Here is a 24,131-nt window from a genome sequence, read left to right as displayed (position 1 = left end):
CATCCCATTGGTCGGTCCCTCCATGACGCATTACTTCCACCGCCCGAGAGGCAGCGGGCTGACGTCACCCCTCATTATTATGCAGAGCCGCCGCCAGCACATTGGTCAGCGCCCCTGGCCTTCCCCGCTTGCTCCTCCCCCTCGTGGTGCGCCTGCGCGCAACTCCTGCCTCCCTGACCAAGCATCCCAATGATGTCATCAGATATTAATATTCAGCGGCTTCGCCGCCCCATTGGTCCGTTCCTGTGGCCCTGCCCCAGACCATGACGTCTACGCTCATTATTATGCAGGGACCCCATTGGTCGGTTCCACTTCATGCCATCATCACAACTCATTGTTCTCCCGTCCAACCCGCAGCCGCGCATCAGCCTGCAACCACGCCCCCCAACTGCCCAGACCGGCCCACTGCCTCATTGATATTCAGCCCCAGTTCCCTGTCCATTGGTGCCGTGCGGTCCTTCACGTCACGCCTTATTAATAGGCAGCGTGGTCGCCCGCTGATTGGTGGGTTGGCGGCCAAATTGCCCCGCCCAACTCGTCAGGCGAACCGCCCACTTATATTAATATGCAGGACGGCCGCCAACTGATTGGTGGTTCCCCGCGCAAAGCCGCCCCGCCCATCTCAGCGCGTGGCCGCCCCCTCATCAATATGTAGGAGGCCCGCATGCTGATTGGTTACTCTCCTGCCGATCGCCCCGCCCATCTCCACACGTGCCCCGCCCCTTATTAATATGCAGTGCTGGCCTACACGCGGATTGGTGGCTCGGCTGCCTGGCCCCCCCCCCTGGCCCGCCTCCTTCATTAACATGCAGGCTGAGGCCGGCCTTTGATTGGTGGCTCTCTCCCCGCCAAGCCGCCCCGCCCGTCCACGTGAGCGCGCGGCCCGGCCCCCCTCATCAATATGCAGAGAGAGCCCGCGCGGATTGGTTCCAGCCCTCCCTCCGGCCCCGCCCTCCCTCCGCAACATGACGTCATCACGTCGGTCCCGGGGTACCAAAACAAGATGGCGGCTTTGACCATCTGTTGACTTTGTGTGGGGCTATCCCAGGGTCGAGGGGGAGAGGGGCTGAGTGGCCTCCAGCTGCCGTTTATGGACGGAATGGGACCCAGGGAGTGCCTTAGACATCAATTTAAGCATTATTTAACCCTTTAGACACCTTTTTTTAAATAATTGGAGATTTTATTTGGCTATATTATTATTATTTTTGGTTGGTTGGGTCTTTGAGCTAAGTTTTGGACCTGGCAATCTTTCATTCCCCTGTCTTGGTGCACTGGGACCTCAAGGTTAATCAATATCTGTCCTCCATCGGGAACTGAGTTTGAGTAGCATTGGCTTGGGTTAGGGATCAATTAGATCGTATCTGGGTTAAATTTGTAGATAAAGTTTTCTTCATTAGATATACACCTCTCGGCAGTCCTAATCTTTCCCTCTTGGGGAACTTTCTGGGGGTAGAGGTGTGCGTTGTTGAGTTAGGCTCCCCACTCGTGGTGGGGGGTTGGGTTTGGCTTGGAGAAGTGGGGGGAGGACGGACGGTCGGGACAATGATGATGATACTGAGCAGGGGGGCAGGAGGAAGGGGAACGGGCTGGACCCGGGCCTCGTGGGACCACCTCCTCGCCTCGGCCTCCCGTCCCCTCCGGCAGAGGTCCACCTCGTCGAATGACCACCATCACCATTACCAACATTACCACGAGGTGACCAAGGAGCGGTCGAAGGCAGTTAGCAGCTTTTACAACCAGTCCCTCATTGACAGCGCGGCAGAGAAGGTAATACCGTGGCCCCCAGGCATGGGGGGGTCTCTGCGGTTTGATTTATTATTGCCACGTGTATTAAATGTTAGAATCCGTCATTAAGGAGGAAATTGCGAGGCATCTTGAAGGGAATTGCTTGATAGGGCGGACGCAACACGGTTTCATTAAAGGGAAGTCGTGTCTGACAAATTTACTGGAGTTCTATGAGGATGTGTCTAGGGCAGTGGATAGAGGAGAGCCGGTGGATGTGGTCTTTCTGGATTTTCAGAAGGCGTTTGACAAGGTACCTCACAAGAGGTTATTGCAGAAGGTCAGGGGACATGGAGTTGGGGGTAGGGTGTTAGCGTGGATTGAGGATTGGTTGTCAAATAGGAGGCAGAGAGTGGGGGTCAATGGGTGCTATTCGGATTGGCGGTTGGTGACTAGTGGGGTGCCCCAGGGGTCGGTGCTGGGGCCTCAGCTTTTTACCATTTATATAGATGATCTGGAGGAGGGAACCGAGTGTAGAGTGTCAAAATTTGCTGATGACACCAAGATTGGGGGAAAGGCAAATTGTGCGGAGGGTGTGGAGAGTCTGCAGAAGGATCTAGATAGGCTGGGCGAATGGGCCAGGAAATGGCAAATGGAATTTAATGTTGGCAAGTATGAGGTGGTCCACTTTGGTAGGAAGAATGGTAGGAAGGACTATTACTTACGTGGCGAAAAACTGCAGCAGGCGACGGTGCAGAGGGACCTCGGGGTCCTTGTGCATGAGTCGCAAAAACCCAGCTTGCAGGTGCAGCAGGTGGTCAGGAAGGCAAATGGGATGCTGGCCTTCATAGCGAGGGGGATTGAATATAAAAGTAGGGAGGTCTTGCTGCAGCTGTATAGGGCATTGGTGAGGCCGCAGCTGGAGTACTGTGTGCAGTTTTGGGCGCCGTACTTACGCAAGGATATTTTGGCCTTGGAGGGAGTGCAGAGGAGGTTTACTAGGCTGATACCGGAGTTGAGGGGATTGAGCTGTGAGGAGAGGCTGAATAAACTAGGCTTGTACTCGTTAGAGTTTAGAAGAATGAGGGGAGATCTCATTGAGACGTATAAGATGATGAATGGGATGGATAGGATAGAGGTGGAGAGACTCTTCCCGCTCAAAAAGACAGTAGGACTAGGGAGCACAGCCTCAAGGTAAAGGGGGGGCGGTTTAGATCGGAGTTGAGGAGGAACTTCTTCACTCAAAGGGTGGTGAATCTCTGGAATTCTCTGCCCGTTGAAGTGGTGGAGGCTACCTCGCTAAATATTTTTAAGACGCGGGTTGATGGGTTTTTGATAAGAGAGGGGATTAAGGGTTATGGGGAGAGGGCGGGAATGTGGAACTGAGCCACGACAGATCAGCCATGATCTTATTGAATGGTGGGGCAGGCTCGAAGGGCTAGATGGCCTACTCCTGCTCCTATTTCTTATGTTCTTATGTTCTTATGTATTGGGATACAGTGAAAAGTATTGTTCCTTGCATGCTATACAGACAAAGCATACCATTCAGTGAGTACAGAAAGAAGAAGGAAAAGGATTTGATTTATTATTGTCCCGTGTATGGGGATACAGTGAAAAGTATTGTTTCTTGCGCACTATACAGACAGAGTGTACCATTCATAGAGAAGGAAAGGAGAGGGTGCAGAATGTAGTGTTACAGTCACAGCGAGGGTGTAGAGAAAGATCAACTTACTATAAGTTTTTAAAGTTTGTTTAGTGTCACAAGTTGGCTAACATTAACGCCGCAATGACCTTACTGTGAAAATCCCCCACACTCCTGTTTGGGTTACACTGAGGGAGATTTTAGCAGGGCCCCAATCCACCCTAACCAGCACGTCTTTCGGACTGTGGGAGGAAACCGGAGCACCCGAGGAGACCCACGCAGACACGGGGAGAATGTGCAGACTCCCCAACAGACAGTGACCCGAGCCAGGAATCGAACCCGGGTTCCCTGGCGCTGTGAGGCAGCAGCGCTAACCCCACTGGAGGCCCATTCAAAAGTCTGACGGCAGCAGGGAAGAAGCTGTTCCTGAGTCGGTCGGTACGGGACCTCAGACTTTTTGTATCTTTTTCCCCGACGGAAGAAGGTGGAAGAGAGGGTGTGTGGGGGGGTGGGGGGTGTCCTTGATTATGCTGGCTGCTTTTCCCCGAGTGGGTTTGAAAGTGCTTGTCCTCTCGCTCGCCAGGCATCTGTCCGTCTCACTCCAACAACAATGTTGTACGCTGGAAAATCTCCCGATGGTTCCCATCTATTGGTAAGTGGCAATCTGTCACCCAGGCAGGGTGAGGGGGAGAGTGGGATTAGACTGGGTGGGATATTAAAGGGTGCGGGGAGTGAGGGGGGAGAGTGGGATTAGACTGGGTGGGATATTAAAGGGTGCGGGGAGTGAGGGGGAGAGTGGGATTAGACTGGGTGGGATATTAAAGGATGTGGGGAGTGAGGGTGGGGATTAGACGGGGTGGGATATTAAACGGTGCGGGGAGTGAGGGGGGAGTGTGGGATTAGACTGGGTGGGATATTAAAGGGTGCGGGGAGTGAGGGGGAGAGTGGGATTAGACTGGGTGGGATATTAAAGGGTGCGGGGAGTGAGGGGGAGAGTGGGATGAGACTGGGTGGGATATTAAAGGGTGTGGGGAGTGAGGGGGAGAGTGGGATTAGACTGGGTGGGATATTAAAGGGTGCGGGGAGTGAGGAGGAGAGTGGGATTAGACTGGGTGGGATATTAAAGGGTGCGGGGAGTGAGGGGGAGAGTGGGATTAGACTGGGTGGGATATTAAAGGGTGTGGGCAGTGAGGGGGAGAGTGGGATTAGACTGGGTGGGATATTAAAGGGTGCGGGGAGTGAGGGGGAGAGTGGGATTAGACTGGGTGGGATATTAAAGGGTGCGGGGAGTGAGGGGGAGAGTGGGATTAGACTGGGTGGGATATTAAAGGGTGTGGGGAGTGAGGGGGGAGAGTGGGATTAGACTGGGTGGGATATTAAAGGGTGCGGGGAGTGAGGGGGGAGAGTGGGATTAGACTGGGTGGGATATTAAAGGGTGCGGGGAGTGAGGGGGGAGAGTGGGATTAGACTGGGTGGGGTATTAAAGGGTGCAGGGAGTGAGGGGGGGAGTGGGATTAGACTGGGTGGGATATTAAAGGGTGCGGGGAGTGAGGGGGGATTAGACTGGGTGGGGTATTAAAGGGTGCAGGGAGTGAGGGGGGAGAGTGGGATTAGACTGGGTGGGATATTAAAGGGTGCGGGGAGTGAGGGGGGAGAGTGGGATTAGACTGGGTGGGATATTAAAGGGTGCGGGGAGTGAGGGCGAGAGTGGGATTAGACTGGGTGGGATATTAAAGGGTGCGGGAGTGAGGGGGGAGAGTGGGATTAGACTGGGTGGGATATTAAAGGGTGTGGGGAGTGAGGGGGAGAGTGGGATTAGACTGGGTGGGATATTAAAGGGTGCGGGGAGTGAGGGGGAGAGTGGGATTAGACTGGGTGGGATATTAAAGGGTGCGGGGAGTGAGGGGGGGATTAGACTGGGTGGGATATTAAAGGGTGTGGGGAGTGAGGGGGGGGATTAGACTGGGTGGGATATTAAAGGGTGCGGGGAGTGAGGGGGGAGAGTGGGATTAGACTGGGTGGGATATTAAAGGGTGCGGGGGGAGAGTGGGATTAGACTGGGTGGGATATTAAAGGGTGTGGGGAGTGAGGGGGAGAGTGGGATTAGACTGGGTGGGATATTAAAGGGTGCAGGGAGTGAGGGGGGGATTAGACTGGGTGGGATATTAAAGGGTGTGGGGAGTGAGGGGGGGATTAGACTGGGTGGGATATTAAAGGGTGCGGGGAGGGAGGGGGGAGAGTGGGATTAGACTGGGTGGGATATTAAAGGGTGCGGGGGGGAGAGTGGGATTAGACTGGGTGGGATATTAAAGGGTGTGGGGAGTGAGGGGGAGAGTGGGATTAGACTGGGTGGGATATTAAAGGATGCGGGGAGTGAGGGGGGGATTAGACTGGGTGGGATATTGAAGGGTGTGGGGAGTGAGGGGGAGAGTGGGATTAGACTGGGTGGGATATTAAAGGGTGTGGGGAGTGAGGGGGAGACTGGGATTAGACTGGGTGGGATATTAAAGGGTGCGGGGAGTGAGGGGGGGATTAGACTGGGTGGGATATTAAAGGGTGTGGGGAGTGAGGGTGGGATTAGACTGGGTGGGATATTAAAGGGTGTGGGGAGTGAGGGTGGGATTAGACTGGGTGGGATATTAAAGGGTGTGGGGAGTGAGGGTGGGATTAGACTGGGTGGGATATTAAAGGGTGTGGGGAGTGAGGGGGAGACTGGGATTAGACTGGGTGGGATATTAAAGGGTGCGGGGAGTGAGGGGGGGATTAGACTGGGTGGGATATTAAAGGGTGTGGGGAGTGAGGGGGAGACTGGGATTAGACTGGGTGGGATATTAAAGGGTGCGGGGAGTGAGGGGGGGATTAGACTGGGTGGGATATTAAAGGGTGTGGGGAGTGAGGGTGGGATTAGACTGGGTGGGATATTAAAGGGTGTGGGGAGTGAGGGTGGGATTAGACTGGGTGGGATATTAAAGGGTGTGGGGAGTGAGGGTGGGATTAGACTGGGTGGGATATTGAAGGGTGCGGGGAGTGAGGGGGAGAGTGGGATTAGACTGGGTGGGATATTAAAGGGTGCGGGGAGTGAGGGGGAGAGTGGGATTAGACTGGGTGGGATATTAAAGGGTGCGGGGAGTGAGGGGGGATTAGACTGGGTGGGATATTAAAGGGTGCGGGGAGTGAGGGGGAGAGTGGGATTAGACTGGGTGGGATATTAAAGGGTGCGGGGAGTGAGGGGAGAGAGTGGGATTAGACTGGGTGGGATATTAATGGGTGCGGGGAGTGAGGGGGGAGTGGGATTAGACTGGGTGGGATATTAAAGGGTGTGGGGAGTGAGGGGGAGAGTGGGATTAGACTGGGTGGGATATTAAAGGGTGCAGGGATTGAGGGGGAGAGTGGGATTAGACTGGGTGGGATATTAAAGGGTGCGGGGAGTGAGGGGGAGAGTGGGATTAGACTGGGTGGGATATTAAAGGGTGCGGGGAGTGAGGGTGGGATTAGACTGGGTGGGATATTAAAGCGTGCGGGGAGTGAGGGTGGGATTAGACTGGGTGGGATATTAAAGGGTGCGGGGAGTGAGGGGGGGATTAGACTGGGTGGGATATTAAAGGGTGTGGGGAGTGAGGGTGGGATTAGACTGGGTGGGATATTAAAGGGTGCGGGGAGTGAGGGGGGGATTAGACTGGGTGGGATATTAAAGGGTGCGGGGAGTGAGGGGGGGATTAGACTGGGTGGGATATTAAAGGGTGTGGGGAGTGAGGGGGAGAGTGGGATTAGACTGGGTGGGATATTAAAGGGTGCGGGGAGTGAGGGGGGGATTAGACTGGGTGGGATATTAAAGGGTGTGGGGAGTGAGGGTGGGATTAGACTGGGTGGGATATTAAAGGGTGCGGGGAGTGAGGGGGGGATTAGACTGGGTGGGATATTAAAGGGTGCGGGGAGTGAGGGGGGGATTAGACTGGGTGGGATATTAAAGGGTGCGGGGAGTGAGGGGGGGATTAAACTGGGTGGGATATTAAAGGGTGTGGGGAGTGAGGGGGGGATTAGACTGGGTGGGATATTAAAGGGTGTGGGGAGTGAGGGTGGGATTAGACTGGGTGGGATATTCTGTGTGACGGGCTAACTCTCTGTGTTTTGGATTGATAGAAAAGCGCTCGATATCTGCTGAAGGAACTCCCAGTCCGCATCGCCCACAGAATTAAAAGCATCCGGAACCTTCCGTTCATCATGGGCTGTAATCCCACTATCCTCCAGGTGGTGAGTGTTAGTCTCTGATGGAATCCTGAGCTTCATCGCAGGGTTTTGATTGCTGGAGTGATGGGGGTGGGGTGTATGGTAATGTCCTCCCGCAGTGCGGCGCTCCCTCATCACCCACGCTCCCTCAGCAGCGACCCTCCCACAGTGCGGCGCTCCCTCAGCAGCGACCCTCCCGCAGTGCGGCGCTCCCTCAGCAGCGACCCTCCCACAGTGCGGGACTCCCTCAGCAGCGACCCTCCCTCAGCAGCGACCCTCCCACAGTGCGGCGCTCCCTCAGCAGCAACCCTCCCGCAGTGCGGCGCTCCCTCAGCAGCGACCCTCCCGCAGTGCGGCGCTCCCTCGGCACTGACCCTCCCGCAGTGCAGCGCTCCCTCGGCACTGACCCTCCCGCAGTGCGGCGCTCCCTCGGCACTGACCCTCCCGCAGTGCGGCGCTCCCTCGGCACTGACCCTCCCGCAGTGCGGCGCTCCCTCGGCACTGACCCTCCCGCAGTGCGGCGCTCCCTCGGCACTGACCCTCCCGCAGTGCGGCACTCCCTCGGCACTGACCCTCCCGCAGTGCGGCGCTCCCTCGGCACTGACCCTCCCGCAGTGCGGCACTCCCTCAGCACTGACCCTCCCGCAGTGCGGCGCTCCCTCGGCGCCGACCCTCCCGCAGTGCGGCCCTCCCTCGGTGCTGACCTTCCCGCAGTGCGGAGCTCCCTTGGCGCCGACCCTGCTGTGTCATGAGGTTAACGCCCAGACATTGTGCTGATCTGATCGATTTCATTTTGTGTTCCCCGTTTCTCTGCTCCCTCGATTAATTCGAACCTCCTCTGGCTATTCTTTGACAGCACGAGTTATACATTCGGGCCTTCCAGAAACTGAGTGAGTTCCCTCCGGTGAGTACAGGAGTGGCCATTCGTTGGCGCTGGTTGGTGGTCTGAATCACCTCGCATCCCTCCGTGCAACTCACGGGGATAGAACAACTCGTGGCTTTCCTAATGAGGCATGACTCATTTTCTAACCCACCTTCTGTGGCGTTGCTCCTGGTGCGAGTGGTCCTTTTGTGCCAAGGGTTGTACTTTTAATTCATTTGTGGGACACAGGCGTCACTGGCTGGGCCAGTATTTATTGCCTATCCCTGGGGGGGCAGTTGAGAGTCAACCACATTGCTGTGGGTCACATGTAGGCCAGACCAGGATAAGGATGGCAGATTTCCTTACCTAAAGGGAACTGTTTTTCTGACAATGGGTCATCAGTAGATTCTTAATCCAAGATATTTTTTATTGAATTCAAATTCCACCATCTGCCGTGGTGGGATTCGAACCCGGATCCCCAGAACATGAGCCGAATTTCTGGATTAATAGCCTAGTGATGATACCACCGCCTCCTCAAAGGGTTCTGCTATTTACTGTATATTTCCCATCTGTATTAGACCTTGCATTACCTCACTTTTGTCCAGGTGAAACTCCATCTGCCCTCAACTCTTTTTACAAACTTCCTGGTGTAAATGGTGTGGGCTTATTTGGTTTTTTTTAAAAATATTTCATTTTGGGTACTCTGTGTACCTGCAGTTCTTTTAGCCCTCTAAGCACAGAGAAAGCGCCACCTTTTGACAGGACCATGCGATCTTTTTCCCCTGAGCATTTTACAATATTACAGACACCAAACTACAACTACTCTATCTAAGCTGGCAACAGAAGTTGAGGTGCGTGTACGTAGATCCCAGAGGGTAGCGGGACGGGTAGATAAAGGTGGGTGAGATGGGGGATACTTGCCTTGAGGTTGGCGGAGCTGTCGAATGGTTGGCGTATTGGGAGGGAGAGCGCGCGTGTGTTAAATTGGCCGATATGGATTAGACATTGGCTCAACAGAAGAAGCCAGAGAGTGGTTGTGGAGGATTGCTTCTGAGTGGACTAGTGGTGTGCCACAGGGATCGGTGTTGGGTCCATTGTTGTTTCTTATCTATATCAATGATCTGGATGATAATGTGGTCAATTGGATCAGGAAATTTGCTGATGATACAAAGATTGGAAGTGTAGGGGACAGTGAGGAAGGTTTCCAAAGCTTGCAGAGGGACTTGGACCAACTGGAAAAATGGGCTGAAAAATGGCAAACGGAATTTTACGCAGAGAAGTGTGAGGTATCGCACTTTGGAAGGACAAACCAAAGTAGAACGTAGAGGGTAGATGGTAAGACTCTGAAGAGTACAGTTGAGCAGAGGGATCTGGGAATCCAGGTACAGAATTCCCAAAAAGTGGTGTCACAGGTGGATAGGGTGGTAAAGAGGCACATTGGCCTTTATAAATCGGAGTATCGAGTATAAAAGTTGGGAGTGTTACGGTGAGGTTGTATGAGGCCTTGGGGAGGTGGAATTTAGAGTATTGTGTACAGTTTTGGTCACCTAATTACAGGAAGGATGTAAATAAAGTTGAAAGAGTGCAGAGAAGGTTCACAAGGATGAAAAACTGCAGCAGGCGACGGTGCAGAGGGACCTCGGGGTCCTTGTGCAAGAGTCGCAAAAACCCAGCTTGCAGGTGCAGCAGGTGGTCAGGAAGGCGAATGGGATGCTGGCCTTCATAGCGAGGGGGATTGAATATAAAAGTAGGGAGGTCTTGCTGCAGCTGTATAGGGCATTGGTGAGACCGCAGCTGGAGTACTGTGTGCAGTTTTGGTCACCGCAGTTGCAGAAGGATATATTGGCCTTGGAGGGAGTGCAGAGGAGGTTCACTAGGCTGATACCGGAGATGAGGGGGTTGGACTATGAAGAGAGACTAAATAGACTGGGTCTGTACTCGTTGGAGTTTAGAAGGATGAGGAGGGATCTTAGAGAGACGTATAAGATGACGAAGGGGATGGATAGGGTAGAGGTAGAGAGATTCTTCCCACTTAGAAAAGATAGCAGGACTAGAGGGCACAGCCTCAAGATAAGGCGGGGTGCAGTTTAGATCGGAGTTGAGGAGGAACTTCTTCACTCAAAGGGTGGTGAATCTCTGGAATTCTCTGCCCATTGAAGTGGTGGAGGCTGCCTCGCTGAATATATTTAAGTCCCGGTTAGATAGGTTTCTGATAGACAGGGGAATTAAGGGGAGAAAGCGGGAAAGTGGAACTGATCCACTATCAGATCAGCCATGATCTTATTGAATGGCGGGGCAGGCTTGAAGGGCTAGATGGCCTCCTCCTGCTCCTATTTCTTATGTTCTTAAGGATGTTGCCAGGATTCGAGAAGCTGAGTTACAGAGAGAGATTGAATAGGTTAGGACTTTATTCCCTGGAGAAGGAGGGGAGATTTGATAGAGGTGCATAAGGTGAGATGGGTAAAAATAGAGTGAATGCAAGCAGGCTTTTTCCACTGAGGCTAAGGGGAGAAACAAAAAAAGAGGGCATGGGTTAAGGGGGAAAGTTTAAAGGGAATATTAGTGGGGGGGGATTCTTCACACAGAGAGGGTGGAATGAGCTGCCGGATAAATGCGGGATCACTTTTAAGAAAAACTCGGACGGGTACGTGGATGAGAGGAGGGATATGGTTCAGGCGCAGGTCAGTGGGACGAGGCAGGAAAATGGGTCGGCACAGACAAGAAGGGCCAAAAGGCCTGTTTCTGTGCTGTAATTTTCTACGGTAATGTGGGTGTGTGTGTGTGTGTGTGACCCTCTCCCCCTCCTCCCCCAGATTAAGAACAGCGAGGTGGAGGGTCAGTACTGCCGGCTACTGCAGCAGCTCCTGGACGACCACAAGGACGTGGTTACCCTGCTGGCCGAGGGCTTCCGTGAGAGCCGCCGGCACGTCAAGGTGAGCTCCCCCCCCCCCCCCGCCAACCCCTCCGCGGGAAAGGCCCAGGCTTCGCTCCTTCAGAACCGTTCAAACTCCAGAGAGCGTCACCCAAATAGAGAGGGAGGGAAGCGGGGGGACACACGAAGGGACTCGCGCGCGCGCACACACGCGAATGGACACACAAACTTGCACGCGTGCTCACACACACACACTCTCTCGTGGTCACTCGCGCTCATTCACCACAGAATCCCTCCAGTGTAAAGAGGCCACTCAGTCCAGCTAATCTACACTGCCTCTCTGACAGAGTATCTCACCCAAGCCGTCTCCCTCACCCCATCTCCTCAACCCCACATTTAGCACGGCCAATCCCCCCTGACCTACACATCTTTGGACACTAAGGGACAATTTAGCACGGCCAATCCACCCTAACCTACACATCTTTGGACATTAAGGGACAATTTAGCATGGCCAATCCACCCTAACCTACACATCTTTGGACACTAAGGGACAATTTAGCACGGCCAATCCACCCTAACCTACACATCTTTGGACATTAAGGGACAATTTAGCATGGCCAATCCACCCTAACCTACACATCTTTGGACACTAAGGGACAATTTAGCACGGCCAATCCACCCTAACCTACACATCTTTGGACACTAAGGGACAATTTAGCACGGCCAATCCACCCTAACCTACACATCTTTGGACACTAAGGGGACAATTTAGCATGGCCAATCCACCCTAACCTGCACATCTTTGGACACTAAGGGACAATTTAGCATGGCCAATCCACCCTAACCTGCACATCTTTGGACACTAAGGGGACAATTTAGCATGGCCAATCCACCCTAACCTACACATCTTTGGACACTAAGGGACAATTTAGCACGGCCAATCCACCCTAACCTACACATCTTTGGACACTAAGGGACAATTTAGCACGGCCAATCCCCCCTAACCTACACATCTTTGGACACTAAGGGACAATTTAGCATGGCCAATCCACCCTAACCTACACATCTTTGGACACTAAGGGACAATTTAGCACGGCCAATCCACCCTAACCTACACATCTTTGGACTGTGGGAGGAAACTGGAGCACTCGGAGGAAACCCACGCAGACATGGGGAGAATGTGCAGACTCCACACAGACAGTGACCCGAGCCAGGAATCAAACCCGGGTCCCTGGAGCTGTGAGGCAGCAGTGCTAACCCACTGTGCCAGCGTGGAACAGGGGAGGCCCAGGCTGCATTCTGGGCCTAGTGCTGCACTAAGCGACCTCTGAGCTTGCCCTGAGGAGGGAACCAGTTGCGTGGTGCAGAGTGGGGAGGGAGGGTCAGGCCCAGTAACTCAGGCTCCTTCATTCACCGCGGGATCTTTCCCTCCGCTTCCAGGATGAGGCAGTGATCCGGCTTTTTCTGGACAAGACGCTGACATCGCGGCTGGGCATGCGAATGTTGGCGACACACCACCTGGCGCTGCACGAGGACCGGGTAAGGGTGGCAACTCCACACCATAGCTCAGAGTGGGTGAGACCGCACGCCTGTACTCAATCCCAAACCCCTTCCCGTTCGCTCCCATTGTACACAATCCCAATCCCCTTCCCGTTCGCTCCCACTGTACACAATCCCAATCCCAAACCCCTTCCCGTTCACTCCCACTGTACACAATCCCAATCCCCTTCCCGTTCGCTCCCATTGTACACAATCCCAATCCCCTTCCCGTTCGCTCCCACTGTACACAATCCCAATCCCAAACCCCTTCCCGTTCGCTCCCACTGTACACAATCCCAATCCCCTTCCTGTTCGCTCCCACTGTACACAATCCCAATCCCCTTCCCGTTCACTCCCACTGTACACAATCCCATTGGACCCAAACCCCTTCCCGTTCACTGCCACTGTACACAATCCCAATCCCCTTCCTGTTCGCTCCCACTGTACACAATCCCAATCCCCTTCCCTTTCACTCCCACTGTACACAATCCCATTGGACCCAAACCCCTTCCCGTTCACTCCCACTGTACACAATCCCAATCCCAAACCCCTTCCTGTTCACTCCCACTGTACACAATCCCAATCCCAAACCCCTTCCCGTTCGCTCCCACTGTACACAATCCCAATCCCAAACCCCTTCCCGTTCGCTCCCACTGTACACAATCCCAATCCCAAACCCCCTCCCGTTCACTCCCACTGTACACAATCCCAATCCCCTTCCCGTTCACTCCCACTGTACACAATCCCAATCCCCTTCCCGTTCACTCCCACTGTACACAATCCCAATCCCCTTCCCGTTCACTCCCACTGTACACAATCCCATTGGACCCAAACCCCTTCCCGTTCACTCCCACTATACACAATCCCAATCCCAAACTCCTTCCCGTTCACTCCCACTGTACACTATCCCAATGGACCCAAACCCCTTCCCGTTCACTCCCACTGTACACAATCTCAATCCCAAACCCCCTTCCCGTTCACTCCCACTGTACACAATCCCAATCCCAAACCCCTTCCCATTCACTCCCTCTCTCTGCTGTCTTCACCATTTTCTGCTGCTAGCTTTGCGATTGAGATGAGGCTTTCTTTTAAGATGTTAATGTGGCTGTTAGTCTGGAAGAAAACAGTTACTGTCTGTCTCTGAAGCTGAGATAGAGCTGTGGCAGGGGCAAATGCTGTCTGTGTGTCTCTCTCTCTCTCTCTCTCTGTCGAGCTGTGAGCTGAGGCAGTTGCAGTCGCAGTCTGGCTGTTTGGGAGCGAGAACCTGTTGCTCTTCGACTCCTGCTGACAAATCAACTATCCTCAAAATAGGCTCGACTTACCAAATCATCCAATTCAAATCTGATAGGCTGCTGCTATTCAAATACCCAGTTTAAATTGATTGGTTAAACTTCACAAACAACCTGTCGCTTTGGCAGCAGTTACTGCCTCACGTGGCGATAGAAAATGTTTCACTCTGTGCACTGCATTGTTTCAGTCTGTGTACCAGAGTTGCACCTCCATCCCTTTTAACATAAGAAATAGGAGCAGGAGTCGGTCATCTAGCCCTTCGAGCCTGCCCCGCCATTCAATAAGATCATGGCTGATCTGAAGTGGATCAGTTCCACTTTCCCGCTTTCTCCCCTGTCTATCAGAAACCTATCTACCCGTGACTTAAATATATTTAGCGAGGCAGCCTCCCCCACTTCAACGGGCAGAGAATTCCAGAGATTCACCACCCTTTGAGTGAAGAAGTTCCTCCTCAATTCCGATCTAAACTGCCCCCCCCTTATCTTGAGGCTGTGCCCTCTAGTCCTGCTGTCCTTTCTGAGCGGGAAGAGTCTCTCTACCTCTACCCTATCCATCCCCTTCATTATCTTATACGTCTCTATAAGATCCCCCCCCCTCATCCTTCTAAACTCCAACGCGTACAGACCCAGTCTATTCAGTCTCTCTTCATAGTCCAACCCCCTCATCTCTGGTGTCAGCCTAGTGAACCTCCTCCGCACTCCCTCCAAGGCCCTCGTCTCCGGAAACTCTCAAAGCAAAGCACAAAATCTATTTTCTTTCTTAAAAAAAAATGGACTGCGTAACTTCTGTACAACTCTTTAACCTGTTGAAGTTTGTAAAAGTGCTCATTTCACAACGGCGAGGCCTCTCGTGGTGGAATAGCTGTCTCTTCCCCACGGAGGGGGAAGGGTTTGACGGCGGTCGCGTGGCGGTGGGAGGCGGGTTGGTTGGGGGGGGGGGGTGTGGGGGACAAGAGAAAGAATGCGGAGCATCTTGACACAGTGTGTAACCAACCCCACCCCGTTCCCCCCAACCCCTTTGTCTCTCCCCACGCAGCCAGATTTCGTCGGGATCATCTGTACGCGCCTCTCCCCCAAGAAGGTTGTCGAGAAGTGGGTGGACTTTGCCAGGTGAGGCGGGCCCTTGGCCGCTCGGAGGGCGCTGGGCGAGGGTGCAGCGGGGTGGGTGAGAGGCTTCGGGGGGGGGGGAACGGTTCCACCGAGTAACACGGAGGACCTGGGCCTTGTCGGCTCGCCCGGGGAAGAGCCAGGGGCGGCATGTGTCTCCCCAGCCGCTGATAGAATCCCAACAGTGCAGAAAGAGGCCATTCGGCCCACTGTCTCTGCACCGAACACAATCCCAAACAAGCCCCACGCGTGTGACGGCAAGTTTAGACCACCAGATACTTGTAACGCGTTGAGAGGTGGATGCCGGAGAGTCAGAAAGGTTTACAGCGTGGAAACGGGGCCCTTCGGCCCAACTCGATCGTGCTGTCCTTTTTTTGCTAAAACCCCCTAAGCGAGGGGCGGCACAGTGGTTGGCACTCCTGTCTCGCAGCTCCAGGGATCTGGGTTCGATTCCCGGCTCGGGTCACTGTCTGTGTGGAGTCTGCACGTTCTCCCCGTGTCTGCGTGGGTTTCCTCCGGGTGCTCCGGTTTCCTCCCACAGTCCGAAAGATGTGTAGGTTAGGGTGGATTGGCCGTGCTAAATTGTCCCTTAGTGTCCCAAAGATGTGTAGGTTAGGGTGGATTGGCCGTGCTAAATTGTCCCTTAGTGTCCCAAAGATGTGTAGGTTAGGGTGGATTGGCCGTGCTAAATTGTCCCTTAGTGTCCAAAGATGTGTAGGTTAGGGTGGATTGGCCGTGCTAAATTGTCCCTTAGTGTCCCAAAGATGTGTAGGTTAGGGTGGATTGGCCATGCTAAATTGTCCCTTAGTGTCCCAAAGATGTGTAGGTTAGGGTGGATTGGCCATGCTAAATTGCCCCTTAGTGTCCAAAGATGTGTAGGTTAGGGTGGATTGGCCATGCTACATTGTCCCTTAGTGTCCCAAAGATGTGTAGGTTAGGGTGGATTGGCCATGCTAAATTGTCCCTTAGTGTCCCAAAGATGTGTAGGTTAGGGTGGATTGGCCATGCTAAATTGTCCCTTAGTGTCCAAAGATGTGTAGGTTAGGGGGGATTGGCCGTGCTAAATTGTCCCTTAGTGTCCAAAGATGTGTAGGTTAGGGTGGATTGGCCATGCTAAATTGTCCCTTAGTGTCCAAAGATGTGTAGGTTAGGGGGGATTGGCCGTGCTAAATTGTCCCTTAGTGTCCAAAGATGTGTAGGTTAGGGTGGGTTGGCCGTGCTAAATTGTCCCTTGGTGTCCAAAGATGTGCGGGTTAGGGTGGATTGGCCATGCTAAATTGTCCCTTAGTGTCCAAAGATGTGTAGGTTAGGGGGGATTGGCCGTGCTAAATTGTCCCCTTAGTGTCCAAAGATGTGTAGGTTAGGGTGGATTGGCCGTGCTAAATTGTCCCCTTAGTGTCCAAAGATGTGTAGGTTAGGGGGGATTGGCCGTGCTAAATTGTCCCCTAGTGTCCAAAGATGTGTAGGTTAGGGGGGATTGGCCGTGCTAAATTGTCCCCTTAGTGTCCAAAGATGTGTAGGTTAGGGGGGATTGGCCGTGCTAAATTGTCCCCTAGTGTCCAAAGATGTGTAGGTTAGGGGGGATTGGCCGTGCTAAATTGTCCCCTTAGTGTCCAAAGATGTGTAGGTTAGGGTGGATTGGCCGTGCTAAATTGTCCCTTAGTGTCCAAAGATGTGTAGGTTAGGGTGGATTGGCCGTGCTAAATTGTCCCTTAGTGTCCAAAGATGTGTAGGTTAGGGTGGATTGGCCATGCTAAATTGTCCCTTAGTGTCCCAAAGATGTGTAGGTTAGGGTGGATTGGCCGTGCTAAATTGTCCCTTAGTGTCCCAAAGATGTGCAGGTTAGGGGGGATTGGCCGTGCTAAATTGTCCCTTAGTGTCCAAAGATGTGTAGGTTAGGGTGGATTGGCCGTGCTAAATTGTCCCTTAGTGTCCCAAAGATGTGTAGGTTAGGGTGGATTGGCCGTGCTAAATTGTCCCTTAGTGTCCCAAAGATGTGCAGGTTAGGGTGGATTGGCCGTGCTAAATTGATGGGGGATGTGGATATCCGGGCCTTCGTTATGGGAGGGAGTGACGCTTGGGTCTACGCCTTTCTGGGATACAAAGCATCAGAGAGATAGTTTGGGGGGGGAGGAGGAGGAGGGAGACGCTGAGAGACAGAGAGAGACAGAGCGTGAGGGGGGAGGGACCAACTGTGAGAGGGACAGGCAGGGAAGAAGGGAAAGGGCAGTGTCCGTCAGGACAGGTCGAAGGTCGGACGTGCTTTCCGATCGATGTACGCTGACTTACGATTCGCTCCGTTTTCCAGGCGTCTCTGCGAACACAAATATGGCAACGCTCCCCGCGTACGGATCAGCGGACACGTGGCAGCCAGGTTCCCGTACATTCCGATGCCCCTGGATTATATTCTCCCAGAACTGCTGAAAAATGCCATGAGGTCAGAACCCCACCCGTCACAACACCTGGTCCCAGAGCGGGGGAAGGGACAGTGTATCTAACGCACTGTGACACCCGGTCCCAGAGTGGGGGAAAGGACAGTGTATCTAACGCACTGTGACACCCGGTCCCAGAGAGGGGGAAAGGACAGTGTATCTAACGCACTGTGACACCCGGTCCCAGAGTGGGGGAAAGGACAGTGTATCTAACGCACTGTGACACCCGGTCCCAGAGAGGGGGAAAGGACAGTGTATCTAACGCACTGTGACACCCGGTCCCAGAGTGGGGGAAAGGACAGTGTATCTAACGCACTGTGACACCCGGTCCCAGAGAGGGGGAAAGGACAGTGTATCTAACGCACTGTGACACCCGGTCCCAGAGTGGGGGAAAGGACAGTGTATCTAACGCACTGTGACACCCGGTCCCAGAGAGGGGGAAAGGACAGTGTATCTAACACACTGTGACACCCGGTCCCAGAGTGGGGGAAAGGACAGTGTATCTAACGCACTGTGACACCCGGTCCCAGAGAGGGGGAAAGGACAGTGTATCTAACACACTGTGACACCCGGTCCCAGAGTGGGGGAAAGGACAGTGTATCTAACGCACTGTGACACCCGGTCCCAGAGTGGGGGAAAGGACAGTGTATCTAACGCACTGTGACACCCGGTCCCAGAGTGGGGGAAAGGACAGTGTATCTAACGCACTGTGACACCCGGTCCCAGAGGGGGAAAGGACAGTGTATCTAACACACTGTGACACCCGGTCCCAGAGTGGGGGAAAGGACAGTGTATCTAACGCACTGTGACACCCGGTCCCAGAGTGGGGGAAAGGACAGTGTATCTAACGCACTGTGACACCCGGTCCCAGAGTGGGGGGAAAGGACAGTGTATCTAACGCACTGTGATACCCGGTCCCAGAGAGGGGGAAAGGACAGTGTATCTAACGCACTGTGACACCCGGTCCCAGAGAGGGGAAAGGACAGTGTATCTAACGCACTGTGACACCCGGTCCCAGAGTGGGGGAAAGGACAGTGTATCTAACGCACTGTGACACCCGGTCCCAGAGTGGGGGAAAGGACAGTGTATCTAACGCACTGTGACACCCGGTCCCAGAGTGGGGGAAAGGACAGTGTATCTAACGCACTGTGACACCCGGTCCCAGAGTGGGGGAAAGGACAGTGTATCTAACGCACTGTGACACCCGGTCCCAGAGTGGGGGAAAGGACAGTGTATCTAACGCACTGTGACACCCGGTCCCAGAGTGGGGGAAAGGACAGTGTATCTAACGCACTGTGACACCCGGTCCCAGAGTGGGGGAAAGGACAGTGTATCTAACGCACTGTGACACCCGGTCCCAGAGTGGGGGAAAGGACAGTGTATCTAACGCACTGTGACACCCGGTCCCAGAGTGGGGGAAAGGACAGTGTATCTAACGCACTGTGATACCCGGTCCCAGAGTGGGGGAAAGGACAGTGTATCTAACGCACTGTGACACCCGGTCCCAGAGTGGGGGAAAGGACAGTGTATCTAACGCACTGTGATACCCGGTCCCAGAGTGGGGGAAAGGACAGTGTATCTAACGCACTGTGACACCCGGTCCCAGAGAGGGGGAAAGGACAGTGTATCTAACGCACTGTGACACCCGGTCCCAGAGTGGGGGAAAGGACAGTGTATCTAACGCACTGTGATACCCGGTCCCAGAGAGGGGGAAAGGACAGTGTATCTAACGCACTGTGATACCCGGTCCCAGAGAGGGGGAAAGGACAGTGTATCTAACGCACTGTGATACCCGGTCCCAGAGTGGGGGAAAGGACAGTGTATCTAACGCACTGTGACACCCGGTCCCAGAGTGGGGGAAAGGACAGTGTATCTAACGCACTGTGACACCCGGTCCCAGAGAGGGGGAAAGGACAGTGTATCTAACGCACTGTGACACCCGGTCCCAGAGTGGGGGAAAGGACAGTGTATCTAACGCACTGTGATACCCGGTCCCAGAGTGGGGGAAAGGACAGTGTGTATATATGTAACTCTGGTTGTGTGTCCCTGTGCTGCCTCCTGATGTATTGATAGCCTCAATCGCTCTGTCCTGTGTTGATCCCCAGGGCTACAATGGAGAGTCACTTGGACAGCCCATACAATGTCCCTGATATCGTTGTGACAATCGCCAACAATGATGTGGATTTCATCATCCGGTAAGGGCCTTGTACCAACTCTTCCCCCCGCGTTCACCCTCTCCCCTTCTCCCCACACTAAATTTCCAAAAGGGTGTGCCTCGTAACGGGACGGTGGCGTTAGCACTGCTGCCTCACAGCGCCAGGGACCCGGGTTCGATCCCCGGCTCGGGTCACTGTCTGTGTGGAGTCTGCACATTCTCCCCGTGTCTGCGTGGGTTTCCTCCGGGAGCTCCGGTTTGCTCCCACAGTCTGAAAGATGTGTAGGTTAGGGTGCGTTGGCCGTGCTAAATTTTCCCTTAGTGTCCAAAGATGTGTAGGTTAGGGTGGATTGGCCATGCTAAATTGTCCCTTAGTGTCCAAAGATGTGTAGGTTAGGGTGGATTGGCCGTGCTAAATTGTCCCTTAGTGTCCAAAGATGTGTAGGTTAGGGTGGATTGGCTGTGCTGAATTGTCCCTTAGTGTCCAAAGATGTGTAGGTTAGGGTGGATTGGCCGTGCTAAATTGCCCCTTAGTGTCCAAAGATGTGTAGGTTAGGGTGGATTGGCCGTGCTAAATTGTCCCTTAGTGTCCAAAGATGTGTAGGTTAGGGTGGATTGGCCATGCTAAATTGTCCCTTAGTGTCCAAAGATGTGTAGGTTAGGGTGGATTGGCCGTGCTAAATTGCCCCTTAGTGTCCAAAGATGTGTAGGTTAGGGGGGATTGGCCATGCTAAATTGTCCCTTAGTGTCCAAAGATGTGCAGGTTCGATGCTAATTCTTTTGCTAACCTGTGCGCCGTAATCAAGGTGAAGGAACTGGGGCTTTGATTTGATTTATTATTGTCGCGTGTATCGGGATACAGTGAAAAGTATTGTTTCTCGCGCGCTGTACAGACACAGCATACCGTTCATAGAGAAGGAAAGGAGAGGGTGCAGAATGTAGTGTTACAGTCACAGCGAGGGTGTAGAGAAAGATCAGCTTAATGCGAGGTGGGTCCATTCAAAAGTCTGACAGCAGCAGGGAAGAAGCTGTTCTTGAGTCAGTCGGTACGGGACCTCAGACTTTTGTACCTTTTTACCCGATGGAAGGAGAGAGAATGTCCGGGGTGTGTGTGTGTTGGGGGGGGGGTCCTTGATTATACCGACTGCTTTTCCCCGAGGCAGCGGGAAGTGTAGACGGAGTCAATGGATGGGAGGCTGGTTTGGGTGATGGGATTGGGGGTTACATTCGCCACCCTTTTGTAGTTCCTTGCGGTCTTGGGCACAGCAGGATCCCAGACTGAGCTGTGATACATCCGGGAAAGGATGCTTTCTATGGGGCATCTGTAAAAGTTGGTGAGAGTCCGTAGCGGACATGCCAAATTTCCTTAGTCTTCTGAGAAAGTAGAGGCGTTGGTGGGGCTTTCTTAACTATAGTGTCGGCATGGTGGGGGGGACCAGGACAGGTTGTTGGTGATCTGGACACTTAGAAATGGTCGAGAGATTTTGATGTTTCTATTTAGTCCCCGTTGATGTAGACAGGGGACATCTCCTGTTGCAAAGATGGGCGGAGGGACAGAAAGTGTTGAGGAGGTGGGAGGCTACAGAAGGTTTTGGAGAGGTTCAGAGACTGGGCACACAGCTGGTAGATGGAATACAAAGTGGGGAAGTGTGAGGTTACACACTTTGGAAGGAGGAATGGAGGCAGACACTATTTCTAAATGGGGAAATGCTCAGGAAATCAGAAACACCAAGGGACACCAAGGGGTCCTTGTGCATGAGTCGCAAAAACCCAGCTTGCAGGTGCAGCAGGTGGTCAGGAAGGCGAATGGGATGCTGGCCTTCATAGCGAGGGGGATTGAATATAAAAGTAGGGAGGTCTTGCTGCAGCTGTATAGGGCATTGGTGAGGCCGCAGCTGGAGTACTGTGTGCAGTTTTGGGCGCCGCACCTGCGCAAGGATATTTTGGCCCTGGAGGGAGTGCAGAGGAGGTTTACTAGGCTGATGCCGGAGTTGAGGGGGTTGAGCTATGAGGAGAGGCTGAATAAACTAGGCTTGTACTCGTTAGAGTTTAGATGAATGAGGGGAGATCTCATTGAGACGTATAAGATGATGAATGGGATGGATAGGATAGAGGTGGAGAGACTCTTCCCGCTCAAAAAAGACAGTAGGACTAGGGGGCACAGCCTCAAGATAAAGGGGGGGGCGGTTTAGAACGGAGTTGAGGAGGAACTTCTTCACTCAAAGGGTGGTGAATCTCTGGAATTCTCTGCCCGTTGAAGTGGTGGAGGCTGCCTCGCTAAATATTTTTAAGAAGCGGGTTGATGGGTTCTTGATAAGAGAGGGGATTAAGGGTTATGGGGAGAGGGCGGGAAAGTGGAACTGAGCCACAACAGATCAGCCATGATCTTATTGAATGGCGGGGCAGGCTCGAAGGGCTAGATGGCCTACTCCTGCCCCTATTTCTTATGTTCTTATGACTTGGGAATCCTGGTTCAAGATTCTCTTCAGGTTAACGTGCAGGTTCAGTTAGGAAGGGAAATGTAATGTTAGCATTCATATCGAGAGGGTTAGAATACAAGAGCAGGGATGGACTTCTGAGGCTGTCTCAGGCTCTGGTCAGACCCCAATCGGAGCAGTTTTGGGTCCCCGTATCTAAGGAAGGATGTGCCGGGCCTCGGAAAGGGTCCAGAGGGAGGTTCACAAGAATGATCCCTGGAATGAAGAGCTTGTCCCGTGAGGAACGGGTTGAGGACTCTGGGTCTGTACTCGTTGGGAGTTTAGAAGGATGAGGGGGATCTTATTGAAACTTACAGGATACTGCGAGGATAGAGTGGAGGTGGAGAGGATGTTCCCACTTGGAGGCAGAGACTGGGATCCCAGGGAATGGCCTCAGAGTGAAGGGACAGCCCTTTGGAACGGAGAATGAGGAGGAATTTCTCCAGCCAGAGGGCGGTGAATGTGGGGAACTCATTGCCACAGAGGAGGCCGGGGCATTGAGGGTATTTACACAGAGGTGGTGGGGGTCAAAAGTTAGGGGGAAAGGGGGGGTAGAATAGAGTTAAGAAACACACCAGCCATGGCAGAGCAGGCTCGATGGGCCGAATGGCCTCATTCTGCCACAATTGGATTGGAGAGTAGAGCAGACTCGAGGAGGCCATTCGGCCCATATTTCTGACCTCTATCTGATGGGTCCGCATGGCACGGTTTGTTGGTATTTCTACGAGGGTTTCTTCAACCAATGAGTTTTGTCCCTTCCCGTTTTTTTTCCCCCTTCCCCGCCCTCCTGACAGGATTTCCGATCGGGGAGGAGGGATTCCGCACAAGTGTTTGGACAAAGTCATGGATTATCACTTTACCACGGTGGAGGCAAGCACTCAGGAGAGTACCATCATGGCCAACATGGTGGATATGGTCAACAGTGGCCAATCCAACCCCATGCACGGGTATGTAACTCACTGCCCCCCCCACCGTACACCCCCACCAATCCCAATGGACCCAAACCCCTTCCCGTTCACTCCCACCCTACACAATCCCAATCCCCTTCCCGTTCACTCCCACCCTACACAATCCCAATCCCCTTCTCGTTCACTCCCACCGTACACAATCCCAATGCCCTTCCCGTTCACTCCCACCGTACACAATCCCAATCCCCCTTCCCGTTCACTCCCACCGTACACAATCCCAATGCCCTTCCCGTTCACTCCCACCCTACACAATCCCAATCCCCTTCCCGTTCACTCCCACTCTACACAATCCCAATCCCCTTCCCGTTCACTCCCACCCTACACAATCCCAAACCCCTTCCCGTTCACTCCCACCCTACGCAATCCCAATGCCCTTCCCGTTCACTCCCACCCTACACAATCCCAATCCCCTTCCTGTTCACTCCCACCCTACACAATCCCAATCCCCTTCCCGTTCACTCCCACCGTACACAATCCCAATGCCCTTCCCGTTCACTCCCACCCTACACAATCCCAATGCCCTTCCCGTTCACTCCCACTGTACACAATCCCAATCCCAAACCCCTTCCCGTTCACTCCCACTGTACACAATCCCAGTACCAAACCCCTTCCCGTTCACTCCCACCGTACACAATCCCAATGCCCTTCCCGTTCACTCCCACCCTACACAATCCCAATGCCCTTCCCGTTCACTCCCACCCTACACAATCCCAATCCCCTTCCCGTCCACTCCCACTGTACACAATCCCAATCCCAAACCCTTCCCGTTCACTCCCACTGTACACAATCCCAATCCCCTTCCCGTTCACTCCCACCCTACACAATCCCAATCCCCCTTC

The 24,131-nt window shown here is 53.5% G+C and overlaps 1 protein-coding gene across 1 annotated transcript; it reads left to right on the top strand.

The window, feature by feature from the left end:
* Positions 1 to 990: 990 nt before the first annotated feature.
* On the top strand, positions 991 to 23,271 carry LOC145340578 (branched-chain alpha-ketoacid dehydrogenase kinase-like; the record flags this gene model as incomplete). The annotated part of the gene is made up of 10 exons (XM_080185046.1): positions 991 to 1,767; positions 3,948 to 4,016; positions 7,505 to 7,615; positions 8,448 to 8,495; positions 11,267 to 11,386; positions 12,766 to 12,864; positions 15,190 to 15,263; positions 17,569 to 17,697; positions 19,798 to 19,887; positions 23,119 to 23,271. Coding segments are annotated over exons 1-10 (1,118 nt in total), but the record flags the coding sequence as incomplete, so codon positions are not given.
* Positions 23,272 to 24,131: the final 860 nt, after the last annotated feature.

This window comes from Carcharhinus amblyrhynchos, unplaced genomic scaffold, assembly GCF_965287045.1.
Source record: "Carcharhinus amblyrhynchos unplaced genomic scaffold, sCarAmb.v2.hapA chromosome_1164, whole genome shotgun sequence".
Taxonomy (NCBI): domain Eukaryota; kingdom Metazoa; phylum Chordata; class Chondrichthyes; order Carcharhiniformes; family Carcharhinidae; genus Carcharhinus; species Carcharhinus amblyrhynchos.
Note: the sequence above shows the minus strand (reverse complement) of the source record. Positions and strands in the feature narration are given on the sequence as shown.